Here is a 23,928-nt window from a genome sequence, read left to right on the forward strand (position 1 = left end):
ATGTCTTTGAAATCATGCTCCAGATTGCAAATGCATTTAGGATTTTTTCACAGTGAGCATAGGAGTAGAAAAATGTAGGAAATCACAGAAGCTGTATTTAGATCAACTAGTTACCAAGAATAAGTGGGCGATATTTTATAGGTGGCCTGCTCCTCAAGCTTAATTGGTGATTAATTATATGTGGGGAATAAAACCCATTCACTCCAGCGGCGCTTTGTTTCTGTAGAGCTGACAGGGGTGAGAAGTAACAATTGCTGAGCACAGTGAGGACTGAAGAGCTCCTCTGCTGCTGAACAAAGCCAAGCTGCGGGGCGACAGATGGCAGATGGGATTCACCATGGGCCGCAAAGAGGCCATACTCATCGCTGGCATTCTCCACCCCGTCAGCTCTGCTGGCTGCTCCAGAAGGTGGGTCAGTGGGACTGTGACCCTGAACCAACCCCTTTTTCTCTTCTGAGAAACAGCTAGCAGCTAAATGCCATCCCCACACACCCCGTGACTGAGAGCGTGACTGCAGTTCCCAGCGCTTGGCCAGGTGTGCACAGGAGAGACACTTCACTGCTCTCCTTCAGTGCAGTGCTCATGGCAATCATTTGCACGTATCCATGTCAGTAAAACTGCTGATGTTTTCACTTCCACAGCTGGCAACTGCAAGAATGAATGCACCTTTCCAGGCAGCTCCTCCTTGACCTCCCTGCATGGATGACTTTTTTTTGCCCATGGCTAGTTTTCTTACAACCTCTTTTATAACCCAGAGAGGAAATCATATTTTCATCTGCATGCGGGGAAGCAAGGCCCCCCCCCCCCCAATAAAAACTTAACAGAAAAATAAACCTGGAAAAGCAGAGATTCATTTCCAGAATTTCCTCTCAAATAGTTACTTCTCTTAAAAAGAAGGTCGCTGTAAGTCCTAAAGAAAAGCTTCTTAAAGCCAGTTTTTAATTCATTTCCACTTCTCCAATGGTAGGAAAAAACTACTGACAAAATCCAATCACCTATAAGGGTATATCCTATGTAACTCAGAGAAACTTGGAATATTCTCAGGCTCCAAGGTTCAGCCTCCAGAGACACTGCCATCACCTTGGGAGATGACAGGATGGACACCAGCCTCCCCTCAGCAAGAGATGACCGCTGTGTCTCTAAAACATGTCATCCAGAGAATGGCAACAGAGCTGGTGAAAAGTCTGGGGCACATATCCTATGAGAGGCACTTGCGGGGGCTGGGGCTGTTTGTCCTGGAGGAGAGGCTGCTCGGGGGGGAAGCTGTGCTGCTCTCACTCTCTACAAGCGCCTGAAAGGAGGCTGCAGCCAGCTGAGGATCAGCCTTTTCTCCCAGTAACCCGCCACAGGACAAGAGGACATGAACTTAAGCTTAAACCATCAGGGGAGGTTTAAGTTGGACATTAGGAAGAACTTCTTCCCAGAAAAGGTGATTAGGCATTGGAACGGGCAGTGCGCGGTGGTGTGGGGGTCGGTGTCCCCGGAGGTGTTTAAGGAAGGGCTGGACGCGGCACTGAGTGCCATGGGCCGGCTGGCACCGCGGTGACTGCCACGGGTTGGACCCGATGACCTCAGAGGTCTTTTCCAACCTACTTGATCCTGAGATTCATTGATTTTTTTCCCCACAGGAAAAACCCAAACAGACCAGTTCAGTGCTAAGGTGAAATCTGGTTTTTGCTACAAATCTCCAGAGCAGTGCGGTTGCCCAGACACTGGGGCAAGTCCCAGCGCTGCGTACTCAAACAGGAGTCCTGCTTTCAGCGCTGTCCCTCCGAGACAGGAGGCCGCGCCGGGGGTCTCCTGCTGAGCTGGTGGCCACTGTGAATGTCGCTTCAGGTATAAGCCACCACTCCCCCGACAAGACTGGATTTCAGGAACGCCGGAGCGCCGCTGAGCCCGAAGCGGCGCCCGCTCCCAACCGCGGCCACAGGCTCGGCCGCTGTGGCAACGCGCAGGCGCGGCCCGGCCCCGCCCGCCAATGGGAGGGCGGAGCGCCGCGGTCATGGCGGCGGCCGTGGGGCGCGTGCTGCGGCTGTGCCGCCGCTGGGGCGCGGGGCCGCGCGCGCAGGTGAGAGCCGGGCGGGCGGTGAGGGCCGGGCTGGCGTCCGGCCGGGAATGGCCCCACGGGGGCGGCCCCAAGGGGAATGGCCCCGTCGGGAGCGGCCTCACGGGGCGACACTGCCTGCGAGGCCCCGCTGTGCTGCTGCCCCTGCTCCTGGGCCGGCGGGGCTGAGCCAGCCTTACGTGGGTTGGGAGTGTCGAGGGCTGGCGCCGCGTTCAGGCTGTCTGTTCCGTGAGCTGTGTTTGCTTCCCTTAATGTGGAGCAGAAGAAGCTTGGTTAAGCCTAGAATTAACAAAGCGGTATATAGAGCAAAGCCAGCGCAGAAGATGGCAGGTTTCAGGTTGATAATTTTGAATGATAAGCTAAAACACAAGAAGTTCCACCTCAACATGAAGAAGAACTTGTTTACATTGATGTTGGCAGGGACTGGGGTCTCCCTCGACGTGACCTTCCAAAGGCACCTGAAAGCATTCCTGTGTTACCTGCTCCAGGTGACCTTGCCTTGGCAGGGGGGTTGGACTGGATGATCCCAGAGGTCTGTTCCAACCCTGACAATGCTGTGATTCTGTCAATGGTGTTAGATCAGCAGGTGAGTAGCTCAGGAGGCGCAGAATCACAGATTAGGGTTGGAAAGGATCTTACAGAGCACCTGGTTACACCCCCTCCCTGCCGTGGGCGGGGGCATGTCCCACTAGAGCATCTATCTCTGAATACCTGCAGTGGAGAGGGAAATGTGCTCCACAAGTAAGGTAACTTATGATTAAACAGAATCATTTTGTTTTCGGGGGTAGTGGTGTTCAGCTGATTGCCATTTAATTAAAAGGCTTAGCTGCTGTCAGTATTATTTGTGCAGTGGTATTTGATACACCTGCATATATATTTAATCAGTGAGTAGCAAGTGGATAAAAAGGCCTGCTGGTAATGCTTTCAAGTTACAAAGTAATTTAGGATTATATGGGCTGAAGAACTGTTGGTGACTGAATTAAACCGAGCTATGGGGTAACAGAAGATGCAGTAAGAAAATGAAATGTAATGCCAGAAGGAGCAATTTGAGCTATTTATATTGGTTACATCTAGATTAACTTGACTCATTAGGGATAAAGTCCTGGTGCCCATGTGGGAATTTCTTTATGCAGCAGTCAGGAATACATACTCTTAAGGTGTGCAAGGAATGACAAAGAATAAAGCTGAAAATGTTCTAATACTTGATTTCATTCTCAGTTGGAATAGTTTATGTTGCTTTGGTTGCTTTGTGTCAAAAGTATGATTATGACAGTAACTTGATTTTCCTGGCGAGGCACATCCTTAAGTTCTAAGATTTGTATTGTAAATGAGAGAATGTTCTCAAGGGAGTCACAGAGGAAGGCAGGACTGGCAGGGGCCTTGAGGGATCATTTATCTATTCCTCTCGCCCCCAGAGAGGGGATCAGTACCTAAGCCTGTGGCTATACACAAATTGTCTAGCTGTCTGTGAAGCAAAGGATATGAGGAAAACCAATGGGAGACAGGGCCCAGAAGCCTTAGAGACTCTTCTGTCCATTAGGTGTAGCTAACTTGTGGAACTGTTGGGTGAGAATGTTCAGGATGGCAAGCATTTATGTGAATACAAAAAGCAAGTTGAGAAACTTGAAAGAACATTCCACTGAGCGCCATTAAAAAAGAAGATAGTGGCATGCCTGAACTACAGATTGCTGGAAATGAGGCCAGTGCCCTGGGAAAATGATCGCTACCTGTTTGTCCTGTCCTTGTGCCTCTCATACAGGCTGTGTTTGACAACAGGGCAGAAGTTGCTGTATCAATGTTCTGACCTGCTATAACAATTTCTTACCTGTCCTGACTGTTTGGAAATTTTTTTGCGATCTTGTCGTAAAAATACCTTGCAATTGTTTACTTCATTACTTCTTGTCTGTCTTAGTGGGAGAAAGTATTTAATTTCTTAACTTTAAAGTTTCTTGCATTGAGAGGCAAAATGGAAGAGGAACTTTGTCATTTCAGTTCCCTTAGCACTGACTGAGCAAGAGGTGTAGTTTCCTATTCTTCCAATAAGCAAATGGCAAAGATGTAGTGATATTTATAAAGAAAAAAAGAGTCTAGCTTAGTTACTATCTATCACTGACTCTGATGTGATTGAATAGCTATTCTCAGCAGAAGAGTTCAGAGTTCCTTTTTAATTTGATTGGGTTGAGTACTTTATCTAAATCACTGTAGATGTTAAATGTACCTATATCAGACAGAGATTATGGTATTTGGGGACAGACTTTCAGAACTACAACCTTAAAATGTAAGAGAAGCCTTTCTTGCAGTTGTTAACGAAGATACAACTGGAAAGCCTCTTAGTACTTGAAAATTTGAGCCTAAAAACAACTAGATCTGAATTCTGTTCCCTGTTATACACATCTGACTTTTGCCATGCATTGATGCGTTTAGAGCTATTTTTTACTTCCCCACTGTACAGCAAAACTTAATATGTAGATTTGGTTAAACATGCACAGAGAGCATTCTGAGTGTTTCTGAGCAGGTGGGATGCAGTTCTGTGGTGACCTGCCAAGGGATTTAATTTTGAAAAAAAAGCTTCTTCTGATAAAATACTTTGTGAAATCAGGTATAAAAAAAAACAGCAAATCACTTATGCGTATTTGCTGACATCTTGTGATGCTTTCCAGTGTATTTTGCAAAATGCTTCTGAGACATCAGTCTGATACTGGTTCACATAATTAGTTTGTAGGCCAACTAAAATCTAAGATTATACCAATGTTGTTTTAAATAAATCAATTAAAACACATTTTTGTGAAACAGCGCTCTAGAAATCCAAAACTCACTTATTGAGGAAAAAGCAATTATTTAGAAATTGGGATGGCTCTGAGCATTTTTATTCTGTGTAATTGCTATGTAAAAAATGTTTCTTCTTGTGCAACAAGTTAACAGAGGACTGTCTTGCATGTCTGCTGGGTTCTGTAGCAGCAGCTGTGCCCATGGCTGGAGTATTGGACACTGGGCAGCTTTAGTCCAGCATCCTGATGTGGTTATACAACTCCAGTTCCACATCTCTTAGTGAAGTCCTATCCCAGAGGTAACTTCTTGGTACAAATTTGTTTGTGCACTGCGTGGTTTTTGAAAAGGAGGTGGTTGAAGTCTGCAGTTTAGAGCATGGAAGAATCCTGGAAATGGTGCAACAGTCTATGTGCCATGTCATTTGGTGTCATCTTCTGTCTCTGTTCCTGTGTCTTGTTGTAAAATGAACAACCTTTGGGCTTGACTCCAACTCCAGTCCACCTTTCTTCCCATTCCACAAGTACAGGAAACTTGACTTCTCTGTTGGTTTGGTTTATATCTGTGTAACTCCAGTGAAGCAAATGAACAGGATGAGTAAACACAGTCCTAATTACTTCTCTTCTTGGAAGAAAATAGGCCAGAGAAGTTGAAGTTCTCTGAAAATGCTAATTTTTTTTTTCTAAGGCAAATTTAACATAAGCTGATTTTCTCTAAGTTTATGGTCTCCTGTAAAATCAGGATTTGCCCAACAGTTTTAATTCTAGGTTGCTCAGAAAGGAGTTGGGAAGGAAGGGTTAATCACAATAAGTTGTGTCCAGAAGTAAAGGCTTTCCCTTCTCCCATGTTCTGGTGGAAGAGCATATTATTTCATGACCATTGCTAATAAGCATTAATATTATTTTTAAAATGGTGAGGCTGCAGTCTTCAGTAATGCTTTATGAAATGTGTGAGAAGTGAATGCAAACCTCTGTGGTTTCCTCTACAAAGTAGAGGAGCATGCTTTCTTGTTTGACTGAAATGCCAGAAGCATTTAGCTGTGCTTTGCAGTTTCTGCCTGTGCCACCCATGAAACAGTGCTCTTCTCCCAGAAGAGGTACCCAATACAATAGATATTAATTTACATAAGAGGCTGTTTTCTAATTATGAACAGTTTGTGTGTCCAGGGACTTTTGATTAGTGACGAATTGAAGCTAGGGAAGAATATGAATAGCTTGAGGGAAGAACGACAAAAATGAGAAAATTACAATAGAAATTGACAGGAATAAGATGAAAGCAATCTTTTTTTAAAGTATTCTGTTTAAAGCATACCAGAGAGAAAGCTATTTTGGGCCAAGTAATAAGGAATCATATGTTCATTAACAAGAATTACAAATAATTAGTTACTATTAAGACAAGTTAGAAGATGAATTGAATTCTTTCCTGAGGAGTGACTAGGAGAGAAGAATAGGGAATATGTGGAGGTACCTTTGCTTTCCTCACTGCTTTATAAGGAAATCACCAGAGCCTTGCCTGTGGAAAATGTGTACATTTAAAATTTTGATTATTTTTCTTTTCATTCTGTCATTATTTCATTATTCATTTATTCTTTTCATTATGTCAGTGCTTCCTCACAGGAACATGAGTATTAAAGAGAAAAGTAAAAGGAAGGGACAAACCAGGATTAGTGCTACATGCAATATGTATAAGCTGTGGAGAAAATGAAGCAGCAACAGGCTCTTAAGCACCAAATTCTACCTTAGACCTGTTTTAAAATCTTTTCTAGCAGAGATATATGTTACTTTCTTGAGTTTCATACCCTGAGGGACAAATCTTTGTCTGTCAGGTGAAAGCATAGAGGGTCAGTCCTTTCTGACTTGAGTGATCTTATTCAAAGATTACTTTACCTTCTATGTCAAACCTGATTGAATTCATGGGACCTATCTTCCAGCCCAGGCATGGGCTATATACAGGTTTAAGGCAGCATGTTGTAGTCTTCATTTCAAATTGAAATTTCAAGGTGAGTTGTTTTGTTATGTAAATGGAACGCTGACACAGGCATGGATGAGTAAATTGTCATGAGCAGCTTTACATATGTGCAGCAAATTAGATGAGTTGGATCAGTCCATCCTGGACTGCCAGGTGTCCAAAATACCAACTGGGCTCTGTGAAAGTAGAAAGAAAAGCTGTGTTTCATTTCCTCTTAATGTAGGAAATGACCATGGAATGGAGAACACCAAAAGCTTCTTGTCACAGGAGAAGTTCTTGTAAGCTAACTGAAGGTACAAATTTGAGCTGCTTTTCTGTTTGCCTTGCAAATAAATTTATGTAATCTTGTTTTGATGAGATGTGTTTATGTTGTGGTTATAACTGGGTTTTGAGATTACTGTTGTATTTGTGTTAGTTACAGGAGGGGTAGCAAGTGTTTTATTTATATTAGCTGAGCTCAGAAGGATGAAATCCATCAAAATTCTCAGCATGTCTAAATTGTGTTTTGAAGGCAATTCTCATGACTTAGAGAACATTGAATAATTTTGAATACTACCTTTGTTCTGTTCCTTGTAATCAGAACCCTAACTACTTCACATTGCTGCATGTGTTTGGTTTTTAATGTTTTGCTAAAGGTAGACTGAGGCTGCAGCTCCCAGAGCACCAGGGGCAATTTAATAACTTGCTGAAGGAAATGAAGGTAAAGAAAGGACTCCCCCTCTGCTTTCTTTCTCCCAGTTCAGTGTTTCAGCCATCTCCTTGTTGCAGCTTTGGCAGTTCTCTGGAAAGTGAGCTCTGAGCTGCTCAGACTTACCAGCTCGGCTGAGAATTGCCTGCTTGTTGGGCTGAAGCAGAAGTTAGTGTTGTGCCCCATGTAGGCAGCTGAGCTGGCTGCAGAGGAGTCCTGGGCCAGAGCTGGCACAGGGAGAGTAAAGGGAGTGGAGCAGAGAATGTTGGCAGGGCTGAACTGTGCCATGGGTGCTCTCTGCCTTGTGAGGCTGCACTGTCTCCTCACAAAGCCTAGCCGTGGCATGTTGAAGGGGTGGGGGTGAAGTCTTTCAGGGTACTGTGTGATGAACAAAAATTGGCATTTTTCTGAATCAGAAGTGGTTCTTTTTCTGTCTTTGCTTTTCTGTCTCACATTGCTTTCTTTCTTGTGATTCCCTCCCTCCTCCCACCCACAGAAGACCACACAAATAATCAGTTCTCATTCAGTTTGTAGAATAGTGAAGCTGTAGAGAACTTTAATACTAATGTTGAAGAGCCAAAATAGTGCATAATATTGACTCTAGGCCAGAATTGAGACATTACAGCTCTGTCAGTGAAGCTCCTGTTTGTCTGGCAGAGAGCATCAGTGAAATTAGTCATCTTAACAGCCAATTGTCTTGATAGAAGTGAGACCAAACCTGTGTGCTTGAGAAGGTAACTGCCCTTTGGGTTACGACTTGAGCTGCTACAGTGCTCGATAGTATTGGCTGCTGGACTGCCCTGCTAGTTTTCTATTAGGTCTACTTGAGACAGTGAAGTAGCTTAAGAACCATTCTGGCACCACAAACAAGGAAGGAGCATGCCTTGGCCTTTCCAGAGCTTTTATCAGTATTTGATTGGTGGCTTTTGAAAAGCCACTGGGCAGCTGCCCCACATATTCTTATCATACTTTGTTGTGGACTGCCTTTAGGTGAAGGCAAAACCTGATTATTTGCTGATAGTTTTTGTTTTCTTTTGTGATGGGATCTGTTGATCAGTACTGTTCTTTGCTTTTGCTGGATGTTCCTGACTTAGGATATACTATGTTTATTTCCATCAAAAAAAATCTTCTAAATTAATACTAATGTGTGAAAATGTGAAGGTTTTAGACTGTGTTTATCTGTTCATGGATGTTAAGCCATTGGAAGAAAATGATTTAATGAGTAATAATGCTTTTCCTAACTTATTCCTCCTGTGATGTGTTGAATCTTGTAATAGGTATGAATAACTTGCTATAGTATTCATGCATTCATTTTATTTAGTGCTCACTGTGCCAGAAATGTAAAATAAATCTATCTTTTTTTTTTTTTTTTCTGTTAGACATTAAGGCTGATCTGTACCACTACAGCAGTGCAGAAGAGAAATGTAGGAGCCTCAGGACCTGAAAAGTACACAGAGGCATTTATTAAAAAACAGATTGAAGAGTTCAACCTAGGAAAGAGACATTTAGCCAACATGATGGGAGAAGATCCAGAAACTTTTACCCAAGAGGATATTGATGTAAGTACAGTTGCTCTGTTGGAGAAGTAATTTACTGTAGAGTTTCAGATATTGAAAGCACTTTACTTCAGCATGAGCCCCTCAGCTCTCTGTGAATTTTAATCAAACTGTCAGAATAAGCAGGAATGCTGCTATACATTGCAAACATTGCAACTGTGACTGTGAATAGACATTCTACTTCTGCTACCATGTGAGGTCACAGATCCCTGTATAGAGCTGTATACTATATCTTGTTAAAGCACAGTGGGTTCTTTTGAAAAGTGCTAATGGATAATCCCCTTGATCTCAGGTTAGAAGAGGCACTGTAAAGGTTTATGTAGCATTACAAAACGTTTACTCACAATTTGACCTGCTGTGTATATTTAGGGTTTTCTTGCATGATACAGTGGTTGTTGGTAACGTATATTAAATTTTATAGGATATTTTATAACCAATGCACTGGTTTAGCTTGAAGATTTTAATGTAGAAGTGAATTTAAGCTCATATCAATATCTACAAACATACTGTTTTATTGTCATTCCCTCTCATGACTGGCAGATGGGTGGCCTCCTCTTTCTCTCTGTCATTTAGGCTCATGTAGAGATAAGCTCCCTTTCACTCAGAAAAATGTTTTGTTGCATGGATGTTTCATTTTTTTTTTCTTTTTTCTTTTTTTTTATGTCTCACCTGGCCTTCACTTCTGTCATATCTGTCTTATTTTATCATACATCAGAGGCAGGAAGGAGAAATGTCATTTGGTGACATTCACTCTTAGGTGAAGCTGTGTGAAGTCTCATGGCTGAAGTTTTCTTTGCACAGCAGCAACTCTACTGCTGTAGCCAAGGCAGCCCAGTGGGCCAGCAGGGTCCTTAAGGTAGAGGTAGTGATGTGGAAGTGCAAAGCAAGAGGTGTCCATGGTTTAGTTTTCTCAGGGAGAGGAAATTTGTTTATTGCCTCTTTCAGTGGCAAAATTCTGTCTGCATGGCTGTGTCCATTTGAAAGGTCTTGGCAGTGTGCTTATGCCAAGAAATAATATGTAGGTTGTGATACAGGCTCGTTTCAAAACTAAGTTCTAAAAATAGGCAGCAAGGTAAAACGATCCAGAGTAATGGCCTGTTGAGAAAAAGACTGAAATGAGACTTGAGTTTTATCAGGTATCAGAAAAAATCCATAAAGGCAGCTTGAGTTCAGGTCACAAATCCATAGGAAGTCAAGCTTTGTGAGTGCAAAGCTATGCCCTGATACTGTGTCTGTGTAGAGATGTAGAAATCTCTCTGCCCTTCTACAAACAAGTGCCAGTGCAGAGACCCTGCCAGTCTAGGTGTAAGTGGGTATGGTCAACAGTGAAGCTATTCATTGAGGTCAGCAGTAACACCAGGCTGTTTCTTTACATTGGCTATTTTATTTCTCTGCAAGCTGTAAAATTTCCTTTCCATGTATTTTTGAGGTTGTTTTCTTCTTACTTTTAATGACGTTTATTTTTTTGAGTTCCTTTCTTGTAAAGTAAACATGCACCAATCTACCTTGTCAGAATACCTCCCATGTTAATACAGTACAATGATGATGCTGATTGTTCAGTTTGCCTGAAAGGTTAATGGTAGGAGAATGCATTAATCTGTAGTCTGGCTTCCTTCCTTCCTTGGCAGGGTCTAGGGGGAAGGCTTCTAGAAAGCAAGAAATGCAAAATGACTGTATCTATGTAGTGGTTTCTTTTTTATAAAGCCACAGCACTATGATCATTTGCACAACGTTAACTCAGCTCCACCATTAGTAAAAGCATATTCATTCTGGAAATTAGCTTTTACAAATGCAGTGCAGGTGACAAGTACGGGACTGCTTTGCAGACTGCTTCTGAAATGATGGAGAAGTGGGGCCAAAAGAGTAGTTTTGCTTGGTGATACCAAGTATCTGTGATTTGATTTCTTTATATTCCATCAGGTGTTGGGAAGTAATTAGAGTGTGTAATAGTGTCTGCTATGCATAATTAAATTTCTGTTGTAAAAATATAAAAGCTCCTTAAGCACTGGCAGGAGAATTACCAAGCTTTACATTTTGAACAGCAGTAATTCTTTCTGCTGAGTGCTTATATACCTCCATGTCTTCTGCTGTTAATCAGTCTTTGCAGTGTATATCAAAAGTAGACATCCTAGGATTCTGTCCTTCACTGGAGTTTTAGGTAGAGTTTAATAAAAGCTAAACCTTGTGAAGCTTTAAAAAAGGAAAATAAGTTGACTTACTTGCTAATCCTCGGATGTTGTGCAAGCAGAATTGCCTCTTACTGATACTTTTATTTAGGAATGAAAAGTTAAGCTGTGCATTACAACAGTATTTCTGGAGGAGAAAAAAAATCCAGCAAATTGATATATAACTCTGCAGAAGTCTACCAATTGCTTTTTAATTGGTATTATAGACCTCACTCTGAAGCTAGGATGTTTTATTCTCCTATGTGTGAATATGTGCTATGAAGTTTTTCTAATTGATTTGCTTTGCCCATTCCATTTGATGTATCATTTTTCACAATATTTCATAATTTGTGCTCATTTCTAATGAACAGAGTCGTTAGGACAGGCATGTCTAAGTACAACTGACAGCTAACATTAGGTGCCAGATGCAGTTTATAAAGCTATGTAGAACTGCAGAGAACAGTTTAAATAAATTAGCACCTGTACATTAGTCTCACTTGCTGGTAATTTATAAGCGAATCAGTAGAGATGACATTTAGGTAAGTCATTGATCAAGTTAACAGCTGCATACCCACTGCCCAGCTGGGATACCTAATTAATAGAGATTGCAGTCCTGACCTAGTGCTTTTCCCTGTTTGAGTCTGTAATCCTTTTATTTTGTGATTTAACTTCTAACTTACAGTTGTGGTAAACAGCCCACAGCCGTTTTCCACTGTCAGTTCTGTGATATTCCACTTTAAAGCCCAGGAATCTAAGTAAGATTAATACAAGAAGAGTGTCTTAAGCTTCATGACCTATTTATATGCCAGTATTTTTATTATTCATTTTTATGCAGTCTCTAAATGCTCTCTCAGATACCAGCTCATCATAAAGGAATACTCTTTCCCTGTAAGAGTTAGTAAAACTCAAAAGCTAAAAATCTGCATTCATTTTTGCTTGTTGTCTGTCTTATAATCTAATAGATTGTTGTCAAGCAGATGGAATAATTTGAACATAAAATATATGTTTTCCTCTACTAGCATTTATACTGTTGGAAAAATACCAGTAAGATAGTTAACTGTGAAAATGTTAATGTCGAAAGGCCTAATTCCTCATCAGGTTTCTTTTAAAAAAATAAGGCTTCTTTCATGAAAAAGTGCTTGTATCCAGTTGCTTTTAAAGGTAACTTGGCACATCTCATTTCTAAATAATGTTCAAATTTTAGCAACACAGAGTATTAGAAATGAGTGAATATTGGCAAATGTGAAATGTCAGAAATGTTATTCAGAACAAAATGTGTTTCTGAACTGCCTGTTGTCTGCAAGAAGAATGTCTTGTCCAGCATTGTCCTCACAATAAATAATAGATTTTGGATTTATTTAAATAGTTGAAGCTAGAATGCTTTTTTCAAATCTTTTTAATTTTTTCCCAGTGGAAGCAAACTCTGCATCAGTGTTTTTTTTACTTCTGCATCAATCTGAGCTGATGACTGCTGGATTTTTTTTTTTACTCTTTCTAATACTGTTTCATATTTTGAAAAAATGAAACGTAGATAGAAATAAAGACTTTCAACACATTTTTTGGGATTTTTTCTCTGCAAACTCATGACAAGATATTAATTTTCATTTTGAAAGTGATTACATAGTATAAAAATAATGTAATATTAAAAAGGTGGGGGTTTTCATATAATGACTGTGGATTGTTTTGCTTGATTTGTTTTTTTTTTTCAAGTGATAGAGTTAAAATAGTATGTCACTTTGGATTTGAAACTTCTTTCTGTGCAAGCTAGAATTTAGCTGTAGATGAACAGTGGTGGGGGTGGTTTCAATAAATTTTAGTAGTTAGTTGTTAGAAGAGAGGTGTGTTTTGTAATATAAGCTTTGTTTGTCACTTTTTTGGGGGGGCAGGGGGGCGTTGTGGTTTGTTTTATTCTTAACCTTTTCTATCCTGTTAAATAAAAAAGAAATATTTCAGAATTCAGAATTAACATTTTGTGTCTCATTTTTGTTTCATTCATTCCTGGGTTTACCCTAGATATTCTGGATTTTGCATGCTGAAAACTGCTAAAGAATACTGCTAGTGTGGTTAGAAGGAAAACAGCTGTTCCAGAAAACATCTCGGTCTAAGAGGTGATGAAGTACAGTGACTAAATGATGTGATTCAAGAGGCACAGTTTAAGAAGGGAAGTGGCTCTCTTATGATCAAGTTGAGGAGTAGAAGCTGAAACAGCTTTTGCTCAGGTGTTTCATTAAAATGTTATGGCATAAAGTGTCACTTCTCACTTCAGTGTTTTGATGATTAAAATTTCGTGTATATTTAAAAAGGAATGAGCTGGATTCTTGAGCCTGCTGCCAAAAAGGGTGCTGCTGCAAAGGAGCCCCAGGGTAGAGGTGGTGTTTGTTTGGTTTTTCAAATTTTTTTTCTTCTTTCCTTTTCCCTAAAATACCTTTTTTCACTGGATGTTACTTAGATAACTATCTTTACACATGTTTTGAGCAATGGGAATTAGTGGAATGTTTTTTGTTTGAGCTTCAATAAGAATAGGCAAGATCAATTGAAGAATTGAACTGTTGAAGTCGCCTATCCCAATATGACTCAGTCAACTCTATTTGAATTAAAGTATTGAATTCTTAGTTTCTCAAGACATTGGGAAATAAAAAGCAAAAGAAAAAGTAACTCTGACTGACCCAGCTGAATTTATTTGATTCAGAGTTAGTCTCTGACAAATGAGAAAATGAGCAAACAACTTGTTGGCTTGTAGAGAGGTGGTAGGAAGGGAAGAACGATCAGCAGTCAGGATGTGCAACATCCACAGGGAGGAGGAAGGGTGAGGATGTGGCAGGTACACTGAATTTACACGACATACCCATGCAGGGCTGGACAGATTATTTAATTAATTGGTTTGTGTGTTTGAGGGAATGCCAGAATTTTGGGTTTCTCTGGTTTTGGGCTTTTTTTCTTAATTGGAATGGAAGGTTGTACTTGTTATTCCAACTGGCTTGAATTCAAACCTAAAGCTGCAAGTGAAAGACATTTTCATCCTGAGAGCAGTATGTTGACTCTTCTGGTCTCTCAATAAATGATGATATAACAAGATTTCTTCTCGTTTGGTACAGGAAAGTTAAGGTTATCAACTGTACAGTTTAAGGAATGTCAGATGTAAACTACCTTGTTGCTAATGTGTTCATTATGATCTGCTGCTTTTAAAGGTGTGACTACTGGGTATTTTCCTCTTCTCTGTGTGGATCAACAGTGAAATTCAAAAACAAAGATTTTCAAATCCTTAAAAACATGACTTATATTTTTTAGTAACTCATAGCAGAAGCAGACTGTATCCATTCCACCATTTTCAAGTAATTTATGTAGTTATTTTTGAAAATACTGTTATGTTATTAGGTACCAGGATTTTTAATTGTGATTCTGCTGAAAAAAATTTTGGATGTTTCACTTTTAGTAAGTTGTGGTTTATTTCCAAAGACAATGGCAGCAGTGTGATTTATCAAACAGAATGTGAAAGAGCAGCCCCAGAACCTGTGGAGTCTAGAATGGAGGGAATGTATCTTCTATAGCTGACATGATGGCACTTAGAAAGTAGTTCTTAATATTCAGCACAACAGTTTCTGTAATCTGGAGTTCAAGTCCAAATAAGTACTGAAAAAAGGCTATGGGCCAGGACCCTTGAGGTGAAAACCACTTCTGGAATGGGAAACTGCAGTTAAATGTAAAGGTTTCTTGGGAACTTTACTGCTGGCATTTACACCTTGATTATGAAGTCTTAAGAGGGACATTCACCTGCTTTTTCTGTTCAGGAAAATGCAACTAACATGCAGTTAATTCTCTATGGAATTTTGGTTTGAGACCTAGAGATTCATGAAAGGAAACCTACGTTCCATATCTGAAGACATTTTAAAAAGATTTCAGGAAAATAATTTCATGGTTATGTGCTTCAGCTGCAGTTTGGAGAGACTAATTCTGATGTAATTCCTCACATTGATCCGCCATCTTTTTATATTGCTAGTACAGGGCTTTTTAAAAAGACTTTTCTACAAAAATGAAACATTTGCATAGACAAAATCAGCTTCTGTAGATGGAGCTCCCAAGAGGCAGTCTGACTTTCTATGTAGTTGGTAAAGCACAGCCTGAGAACCCAGCTATGTAAAAGTAAGAAGAAAATTCTGAATAAAGCTGAACTGAAGTCTGTTGCATTCCAAGATAGTTCATCCTTGACTACTTTTCCATAAAAAGAGAGGTCAGGAAGACTATTTATTTCCATTTTGCAACAACAAAAAAATAAGCTTATAAAATGAGCCATTCTTCTTTGGTTGGTTGTTGTGTGGAGATATGAGAGTAGGTGCTAGGATTTCTTAATACAGGATGTGTTCATGCTGTAGTGTGAAAGACATGAGTATACACTTAGCAATAAAATAAACTTTCCAAGAAGTAGAAGGTCTCAGATGGCAGCTACTTTTTTCATTGTAAATGTTAACTTGTTATGTTTGGCATTTATTAAGATGTCATAGTTACAGTAACTGTTTTGGCTGAGATTCTGGAAATGCTTGTATAAAGATCATGTCTTAAATACACAGTCAGTCTCAGGACCCTGTAATAATTTCTATTAATATATTATATAAGGTGTTGGTTTAACATCATTTGGCTCACAGTAGATTTCTCTCTTGTCATCATAATTAATCCCCATTTGTTCATAAATAGGTGTTCACCTACTGTGTGTATGCATAAAATGCCCATTGACTAACAAATGGGAATACAGTAGTCACTAAGAGAAACAAAATTACCATTTTATAAAATCAAGTTAAGCCTTTTGTTTGCTTCAGAATTCTGAAAATTTCTGTTCAGAATGCCAGTAGGGGATTAATGAAAGTAATAGGTTAGGTCTTTTTACACTCCATGCATATTAAATCTGTTGAAGCACTGACAAAGCACTCCAAGTCTATGGAAAAAATTATCAGCAAGTAATAGCCCTAAGGTAGCCTAGCTAACAAAGAGCCGTTCTTCTTGAGAGATTTTAACCTCAGATTTTATTGTAATTCTACTTTTCTGTACTGTCTAATGGAAATATAAATGAGACCACTGCCAGAAGGGTTTATTTGGTTGGTCCATTTTACTGTGCAAGCACAATATTTCTGTCTGAAGCTCTGCTACCCACTGTCTGAAGTTGGCTACACTTGCCAGACTCCTACATCTGGGAGCTTTTGGTGGCTAGCTTTTTCTGGTTTGTTTTTAGAAACAAATTAAAATAAACAGCTCTGATAAATCCATGTTTTTGCATTATTAAATTATGGTTTAGTTACATTGAAGAGGGAGAGTAAGATGATATTAAGCAGAAATGTGTGTCATTGGGCTTAACTTTGTACAGTGCTTTGCCTTAAATTTTGGCCAGAATGGTTTGGAGTATTGGTATGCTAACTTCATTTGTTGTAGGCAAATAATGCTCATTTTATATATCACATAAATACTGGTAAATACTAAGTCAAAATACAGTATATACCTTGTACTTAGTGAAAACAGTAAACAATGAGTGTGATGAATATCATGTATTTTTCTAAAGTGTTTTGTCAAACCTTCAGGTATCTAAGGGAAAAAGAAAAAAGATGTCACTTGAGTCTTTCTTCTCTGGGCAGTTAGTTCAAGTTCAGCAAACATTTTAGTGATTCACAGTTGTTTCCAAATGCAGTGATCAGTGAAATGCTTATTTAGGCTATGTAAAGTAGCTATTACTGGCACAACAAACATGGCTTTTAGACTTGAGGAAACTATGACTGGAAATTGTAGAAAGTGGGATTCCAAATGTTTAAAATTTGGCTTTTTCCTGTTGCCTTAAATAAAATTTCTATGCTTGGTCTGTCAGTAGGCACTGTTAGGAAGCACTGATATTTTCAGAAAGATAAATAAATAAGTGTTGTGATTGTGATGGAAGTCACAGCACTTGAAATTTTACTGGAAAATCATTGTGTATAAAGGGGGTCTTTGCACTTGAGTAGTTCAGGTAAGTTATGATAAGTGCATTCTATAAAAACTAAATTTGGCAGAAGAAAGTTCACTCATTCTATTGCAGTAGCGTACAGCCTTCAGAATGAGGTTTTACCTCTGAGGATTCCAGAAGAAATTATCTGCTTTTTTTTTCAGCACATCACATATGTGTCATATTTTCTTACTGATTTGGTTGCCTGCTGTACAAAAAGTATGCTATTTTTTGCATAAGAAGATGCATAAGAAATGTTTTTGATGATGCTTTTGTGGGAAAAAAGTCACATACAAGATCTTTCTTCTTCTTTTCAGAGAGCCATTGCCTATCTCTTTCCCTCTGGCTTATTTGACAAACGAGCCAGACCTCTGATGAAGGTAGGATTTTTTGTTGCATTTCTGAATAGCTGTAGCATGTTCCTTTGAGTAACTTTTCCCTTTTGCTGATATTTTTTATTTATTTACAGCATCCTACTGAAGTTTTTCCAGAGCAGAGAAGTAAGTGTTCTTAGATACTTTCTTTATTATTTCTAAGTATTAGGGTTGTTGCATATGTAGAATTTCTTATTTTTATGGATTGGCTCTTTTCCCTATATTCCTAATGACTACTAAAACATGAGCAGTAAAAGTCTATTCTGATATTCTGTGGTTTAGGATAAAAATTATCAGTGTATTCCAGAGTACCACTGATCTTCTCAGAAATTGTGTTAACTGACTAAGAGAAATGTTTTTCATTGTTTAAAAATAAGCAATAAATAGAATGATGTGTAGAATTCAGTAGCTTTTTGTCAGAGCTATCACCTCCATAAAATATTCATTAATACTGTTTTAAACCAAAAGTTTTCTTTGTAACTTTGTTGCTCTAGAAGATTAGAAATTACAGGTTTGAATTTTTTTCAAATAATAGAGTGGAACCTCTCCTAATTAGTTCTTTGACCTTAAAGTCCTAACTCTGCATGTCTGTCCATACTGTCTTTGGTCTTTCTCCTGAGACACGGTATAGAGTCCCAGATGTCAATGATATGCCAGTATGTTGGTCAGTTCACTAAAATCAACAATTTAATTTTAAATAGAACATTTGAAAGATAAGGTCAAAACCTGTTGTCTGGTTTTGACTAGTATTTGATATCAACTAGTAGCAGAGGTGTGAAATTCTACATTCACTGAGCTATCAGGTCTCAGATAAACATTTCTGATTATCATTAAAATCTTAAAATTTTCCTTCTTTCTTCCTGTTGCTGGAATAATTGATGCTTGTTTTTTGGGGGACTTCATGTCTTTAGAAAGCAGTCTAAACCATCCGAAATTCTGGACTTCCATCTTTCAAATGTTATCATGCCTTATTTTTCAACTTCCCTGTATTGTGAAGTAAAAAAGTAGAAAGAGAAAGGGTAGGAGAGAGTTAATCATTTAGTAGTTTTAAAATCCAAGGGCTGTTTTATGGAAGAACTAAGCTACTATTCTATATGCTTTCAGGACTAAAGCATTCTTTGAAATGCTAGCAATATCCTGAGGACTGTAAGAACAAATTAGTATAAATGTTTAGTTTTGTATTTATATCTAAAAATAACACATTCAATAAGTATCTCTTAAGGCAGCTTTGTCTTGTCTATGTATTGCGTCTTCAATAACTTTGAAGTACAAAAAATTAACTTTATACTTTGGAAAGTTTCCACAACAGTTTTTTTCAACAAAATATGGTTTCACAACTGCATACATGAAAAATCACAGTAGTAGTATATGTGGGTAGAAGTTCCCTGTATTCTTTATTTTCTGCCTAGTTTTGCGTCTTTACATTCAGCTTCTGAATGTGTATATATATCTTGATGTTCCAATCCAATATATACTGTGCTTATCAGACAGGTTTCTGGAGTCTTATCTTTGCCCTCAGTTTTCAGGTAGCTTTAATTAACTTCACTGGATAAAATGGCTGTGACTTTCTCTACAGTTCAATTTGTAAAAAGCTCCCAGGTTTTTATTTTTGTAGTTTTTCTTTATTTGAAAGAGATCTTTGTTATCTAAGTTTGCCTTTTTTTTCCTCCAAAGTCAAAATTTGACTTTAAATAATATTTTGTAATGAATAGAACACACTGGATATTCTGAATTAATATGAAACATTTGTTTTCTTGCTTAGCCAATTATGTAAACTGTAGGATAGGTCTTTGTATTTCAATATCCCAAATTTAATAACAAAAATGAGTTCCAAACTCACCCAAGTTCTGAATGTGGTTGTTGCCCACAAAAGACAAATGTACACATACTTAGTTTAGCTTAGATGTATTATAAATAAAACCCAATAAAATAAAAACTTTATTTGTTTTAGCACTGTTTTTTCCAGAGCTGCTAATCTTTCACTTTTCAATGTACATTTCAGTTGTCTCTTAGTTTGTACTTCTTTTTACACTAAAATGTATACTTCTATTTGTAATACCACCTATACAATCTTTTAGAATTGTACATGATGGATTTCCTTATGTAAAAGATTATTTACAATTATAATGTTAAATATTTTCTTCTAGTTGCAGAGGGAGATTAGCTTTAAAAAAGATTGTCTGAACTATTAGATTTCCAGGCAGATTGAACACCTGTAAAATGTCTTTGTTCTCTGATATTTAGAAAGATAGTCTGTATTATGAAAGAGGTTTATAACTGCAGTTAGATACAAGGGATTTTTTTTTTTAGGGATTGTATATTGCTTTCTTGTCTAATCTTGCCTTCCATTAGAAATCCAGTGGGGAGAAGATGGCCGACCATTTCACTTCCTCTTTTACACTGGCAAGCAGTCGTATTATTCATTAATGCATGTAAGTATGTTACTTGTAATAAATAATGTCAGCTCCCAGTCAAGTGCATGTTATTCTAGAGGTGCCACCCAGGATCTCCTGGGTTTAGTTATGTTTTCACAGAAGGCCATATTATCACATCTGAAGCTACATGCAGTGTATATTTTTGTGTCACAATATTCATTATTATGAACTTTTTATGTCACATTTAAGAGAACACGCTACATAATAGTTCTTCCTTTAATTTTTGTTTCATTTTACAGTTTTGACTATGGACTGGTTTTGAATAGTCTGAACACTTTCCTGTAGGCTCTAACTGTAGTTGGTAGCAAAAGATCAGTAGTGGAGAGTGCACATACAACAAAAATGCCTAGTTCTAGCAAAGTTCATTGTAGAATAAAAAATAGTTCTTTTTTTTTCCTCTGTGAAGGGCAAAGCTATAGGAAATGTTATTTGTGCTGACATTTAGTGTGAAGAGAATTTGCATTTAAACTGCTTAATTGATTTTTCTAAGATGGTTCCATTCATGCAAACTTAAGGCTTTTTCTGATTAATATGGTTCCAGGAGTAAAGGATCTGCATCTTTTACCTTTATGAAAAAAGCTGTATCTAATAGGGCACCGCTAGACCCTGAGTCTTGACATGGGTTGTGAAGAAACAGATTTTTCATATCTGTGACCCTCAGTAGCACAGGCATTATCTGCATCTTTAGAAGAGTCTGTGTGAAGACATTAATGTTTCTTACATGTACTTATACATGACAAAAGCATTAATAATGTATAATATAATAATGCAGAAATATTTAATTGGATATTCATATCAGATTTTGTTTCCTCATTAGATAGTTTTAAGAAGTTAGTTCTGTGGTTAGTCAGTTGTCAGAAAAACAAACTTTATGGTCACAAATTCAGTGCACAGCTATACTGAGTATAGTGTTTTTATTAGAATGATCTGATATTTATTTGAGTTCTGTGTACCCAAAGGACAAAATCCCCTCTTGTCAGGTACATTTATTTCTTTGGGAGAATAAAAAACACCCCCACTTTTTTTTTCTTTTTTTTTTTTTTTTTGTTGCTGACCTTGGGCAAATGAGCTTCTTGCCCTGGCAGAAATGAAATGAATGATAAATGTAGAGAGTGTCTTTGCTGAGTAATGGAGCTGCAGCATAGGCTTTCCACAGAGGTTTTCTCCTGCACAGCCCGAGGCAGCCTGAGGACCCCCGCTGTTCATTTAAATAGGTATGTCAAATCTGCCTCGAAACGCCGCTGGTTTGATCTGTGGTAATATTTGTGAAGGTTCCATATGGACTTGAGCCCCCTGCAGTGCTAAGAAATAATGTACAACGCTTCATGGTGCAGACGCAAATTTTCTCTGAAAAGGGATGCAATGCTGCGTTTTAGCTGTCGGAGAGGATGATGGAGCTGACGCGCTAGGCCTGTCAACTTGTTACACGGATGGGTTGCACACAGCAAGGCTGTGGAAAATCTGTGCCTTTTAACTTTTCTACTTAATCACGGTTGTAGCATTGCCTTTAGACTGTATGCTACATTAATTCTCTTCCTGCCTTCTGCCTTTCATCCCAAGTTTCACGGAAAAAAGTAAAGCATGCAGGTCTTGTAGAGGAGCCTTATCAAACAGCTGTCATCTGACAAGCCATTTGCATTTGTTTTGGCTGAAACAGAGCAACCCAAGGGCAAGATGTTTTGTTGCATTCCATCATAATGAAGAAATTACAAATTTTACAAGGAGCACAAGTTTATTTTTAGCTCTTCCAAGCAGTTAGCTTGCCTTGAAAGTATAGTGCGCGTTTTGTTTCTAAGAGCGTGGCAACCACCTTCAAACAAATGGCCTTGACAAATGCATTTTTCATTAGTATAGGATACTTGAGTGTTCTTCAACTGTTTCTGAATATTTTCATTACATAGGCTTCTTTATATGCAAATCCATTAAGTTAGATTTAACAGGGTTTTTTCTAAGTTGGCCAAATGAAAGCCAAAATCTGCATGAAATTCCCAACAAGCCAAAATCTGCATGAAATTCCAACATTGTTTTAACCACTTATTAAACTAATGTGTATTTAACAAAATGTGTTCCTTAGTCTCAAAGCTAATTAATTTGTCCAGAAAAGAGTTGCATATTAATACAGCCTAGTGTAAGTAATCAATCTGATTTGAAGATGTCTTTTAAATTGCTACATTAAATCTAATAAACAGGATAAACATATTGTTTAGCTTAAACTTGTATGCCGTTAATTACATATGCTCGTGTGGAACTTGAATTTTATTACCTGTTAGTTATATAATGGGCATAGCATTATTGTTTAGTTAGCACTTATAAAAAGTATTGTCCACTTATGAAAATAAACTTTGTCTGTATTGTAATTGCCAATATACATGTTTGGCTTTCAATATGAAATGAACTATTATATTAGATATTTGTTTCAGGCATTATTGTTGAAGATGTCTTTTGATGATATTGTTGTTCTCCTTGTTGAATAAAGTTTAGCTGTAGGGAAAAGGACCATTTATTTTTCTTCTGATGCACAAAGAACTGTTTATTGCATGAAACGCCATTTTGCAAATATTTGATAGTGCATTTGATCATCATTTCACTTAAAAGTTTTTTGGAATAAAATACCATTTTTGTAATGTGCAGAACAAGACAAAATGATATCTTCATACCATTGTGCACAGGAGAATAGTAATTCCATATAATCATGCTTGTACATTTTTTGGAAATATCAGGGCTTATGGATTGAGGTAAATACTCTAACAATTGAGCATTTTAACTCTCAAAAATATTCCAAAACTTAAAGCCACTCAAAGTGTATGCTGAACTCAAAGCACAAGAAACAAATTAAAGTGCAAACTGAGGTAAAATGTCGGCTCTCCAGCATATCTTAACTATAATGTTGACAGAATTTTTTTTTCCCCATAAAAATCTCTTTTAGGGATTCATTTGCTGATTTCTTCCCTATTTTTTAATGCAGAGTAAAATAATTTTTAATTATTTTAAGTGTCCTTGTAGAGATCTGAAATTTGATCTCTCTATTAGAAATGGAAGCGTTTCAGTACATAGTCAATCTTGTAAAATCAGCTATTTTGATTGTGTAATAGCTGAGTTTACAAGACACACAGATGTGTACAGTCATGAATTGGACTATTGAATCCTCAAGTGATTAGTAAAATCTTCACCTGCCAGCTTTGAAAAAGCAAGTGTGTCTTCAGAAGCTTTCTTTAGCCATTGGGGAGTGAAGATTTGTCAGATAAATTATTGGGCATTACATGTGATTCCTGATTTTGCAAAGGCTCATCCACATACTTTACTTCACACGTGAGTGGTTCTTTCAGTCTGTTGGCTTAATCTCTATACAGAGATAAGATACATGCATCAATGTTTTTATTTTTTTTTTTTTTAGTACTTCAGACCAAAATTTTATAAAGAGTTCTAAGTCCACTTTCATTGCCAGAAATATGTAGGAAATTATATTTAACATTTCTCTTACACTTGGATTTACTTTAAAATGCTACTTTTCAATGTTGCTTGACTTCATCTCCTGAGTAAAGGGTTCTTTGTCTGAATAGACATGATTGCTGTAATTTAACCAGAACAGTTTAAAGATATAATTTTAATTCTTAAAAGTGCATGTTCTTAAAACTTAAACAGGCTGTGGAGTGTTGGTGTTCTTTGGGATTACCTAGGGAGGGTCTTCAGGAAAATTTTATTGTTGCTGCTGCTCTAAACCCTTTTGTCATTGTAACTGACAATTAATTTCTGAGGCTAGAAAGTGGTAGATCGTAACCCATATCTTATTTTATTTGCCCGTGTTTATCAATCATTTCCAAATATGAAAAAATCCTTAAGTCTTCTGACTTGTGTCGTGTTACCTGAAAATTCTTGAGTTGCTGTTTAGAAGCAATTCTGACTGTAGTATGTCTCTTAAGGTCACAGCTGGGATTACTTCCAGGTGTCCTTT

The 23,928-nt window shown here is 38.0% G+C and overlaps 1 protein-coding gene across 2 annotated transcripts in view; it reads left to right on the top strand.

The window, feature by feature from the left end:
• Nucleotides 1-303: 303 nt before the first annotated feature.
• Nucleotides 304-23,928, top strand: part of MRPS9 (mitochondrial ribosomal protein S9) — a 35,699-nt gene continuing 12,074 nt past the window's right edge. Inside the window, exons 1-5 of one of the 2 annotated variants that reach the window (XM_063149834.1) lie at nt 304-408; nt 8,867-9,046; nt 17,485-17,547; nt 17,637-17,667; nt 19,894-19,973. In XM_063149834.1, the coding sequence (XP_063005904.1) occupies nt 319-408; nt 8,867-9,046; nt 17,485-17,547; nt 17,637-17,667; nt 19,894-19,973 (444 nt within the window). In that variant the 5' untranslated portion in view covers nt 304-318. Of the gene's footprint in view, nt 409-1,978; nt 2,069-8,866; nt 9,047-17,484; nt 17,548-17,636; nt 17,668-19,893; nt 19,974-23,928 lie in introns of those variants that run through there. The other variant, XM_063149835.1, reaches the window with a different exon arrangement.

The sequence above is a fragment of the Melospiza melodia genome, chromosome 2, assembly GCF_035770615.1.
Source record: "Melospiza melodia melodia isolate bMelMel2 chromosome 2, bMelMel2.pri, whole genome shotgun sequence".
Lineage (NCBI taxonomy): Eukaryota > Metazoa > Chordata > Aves > Passeriformes > Passerellidae > Melospiza > Melospiza melodia.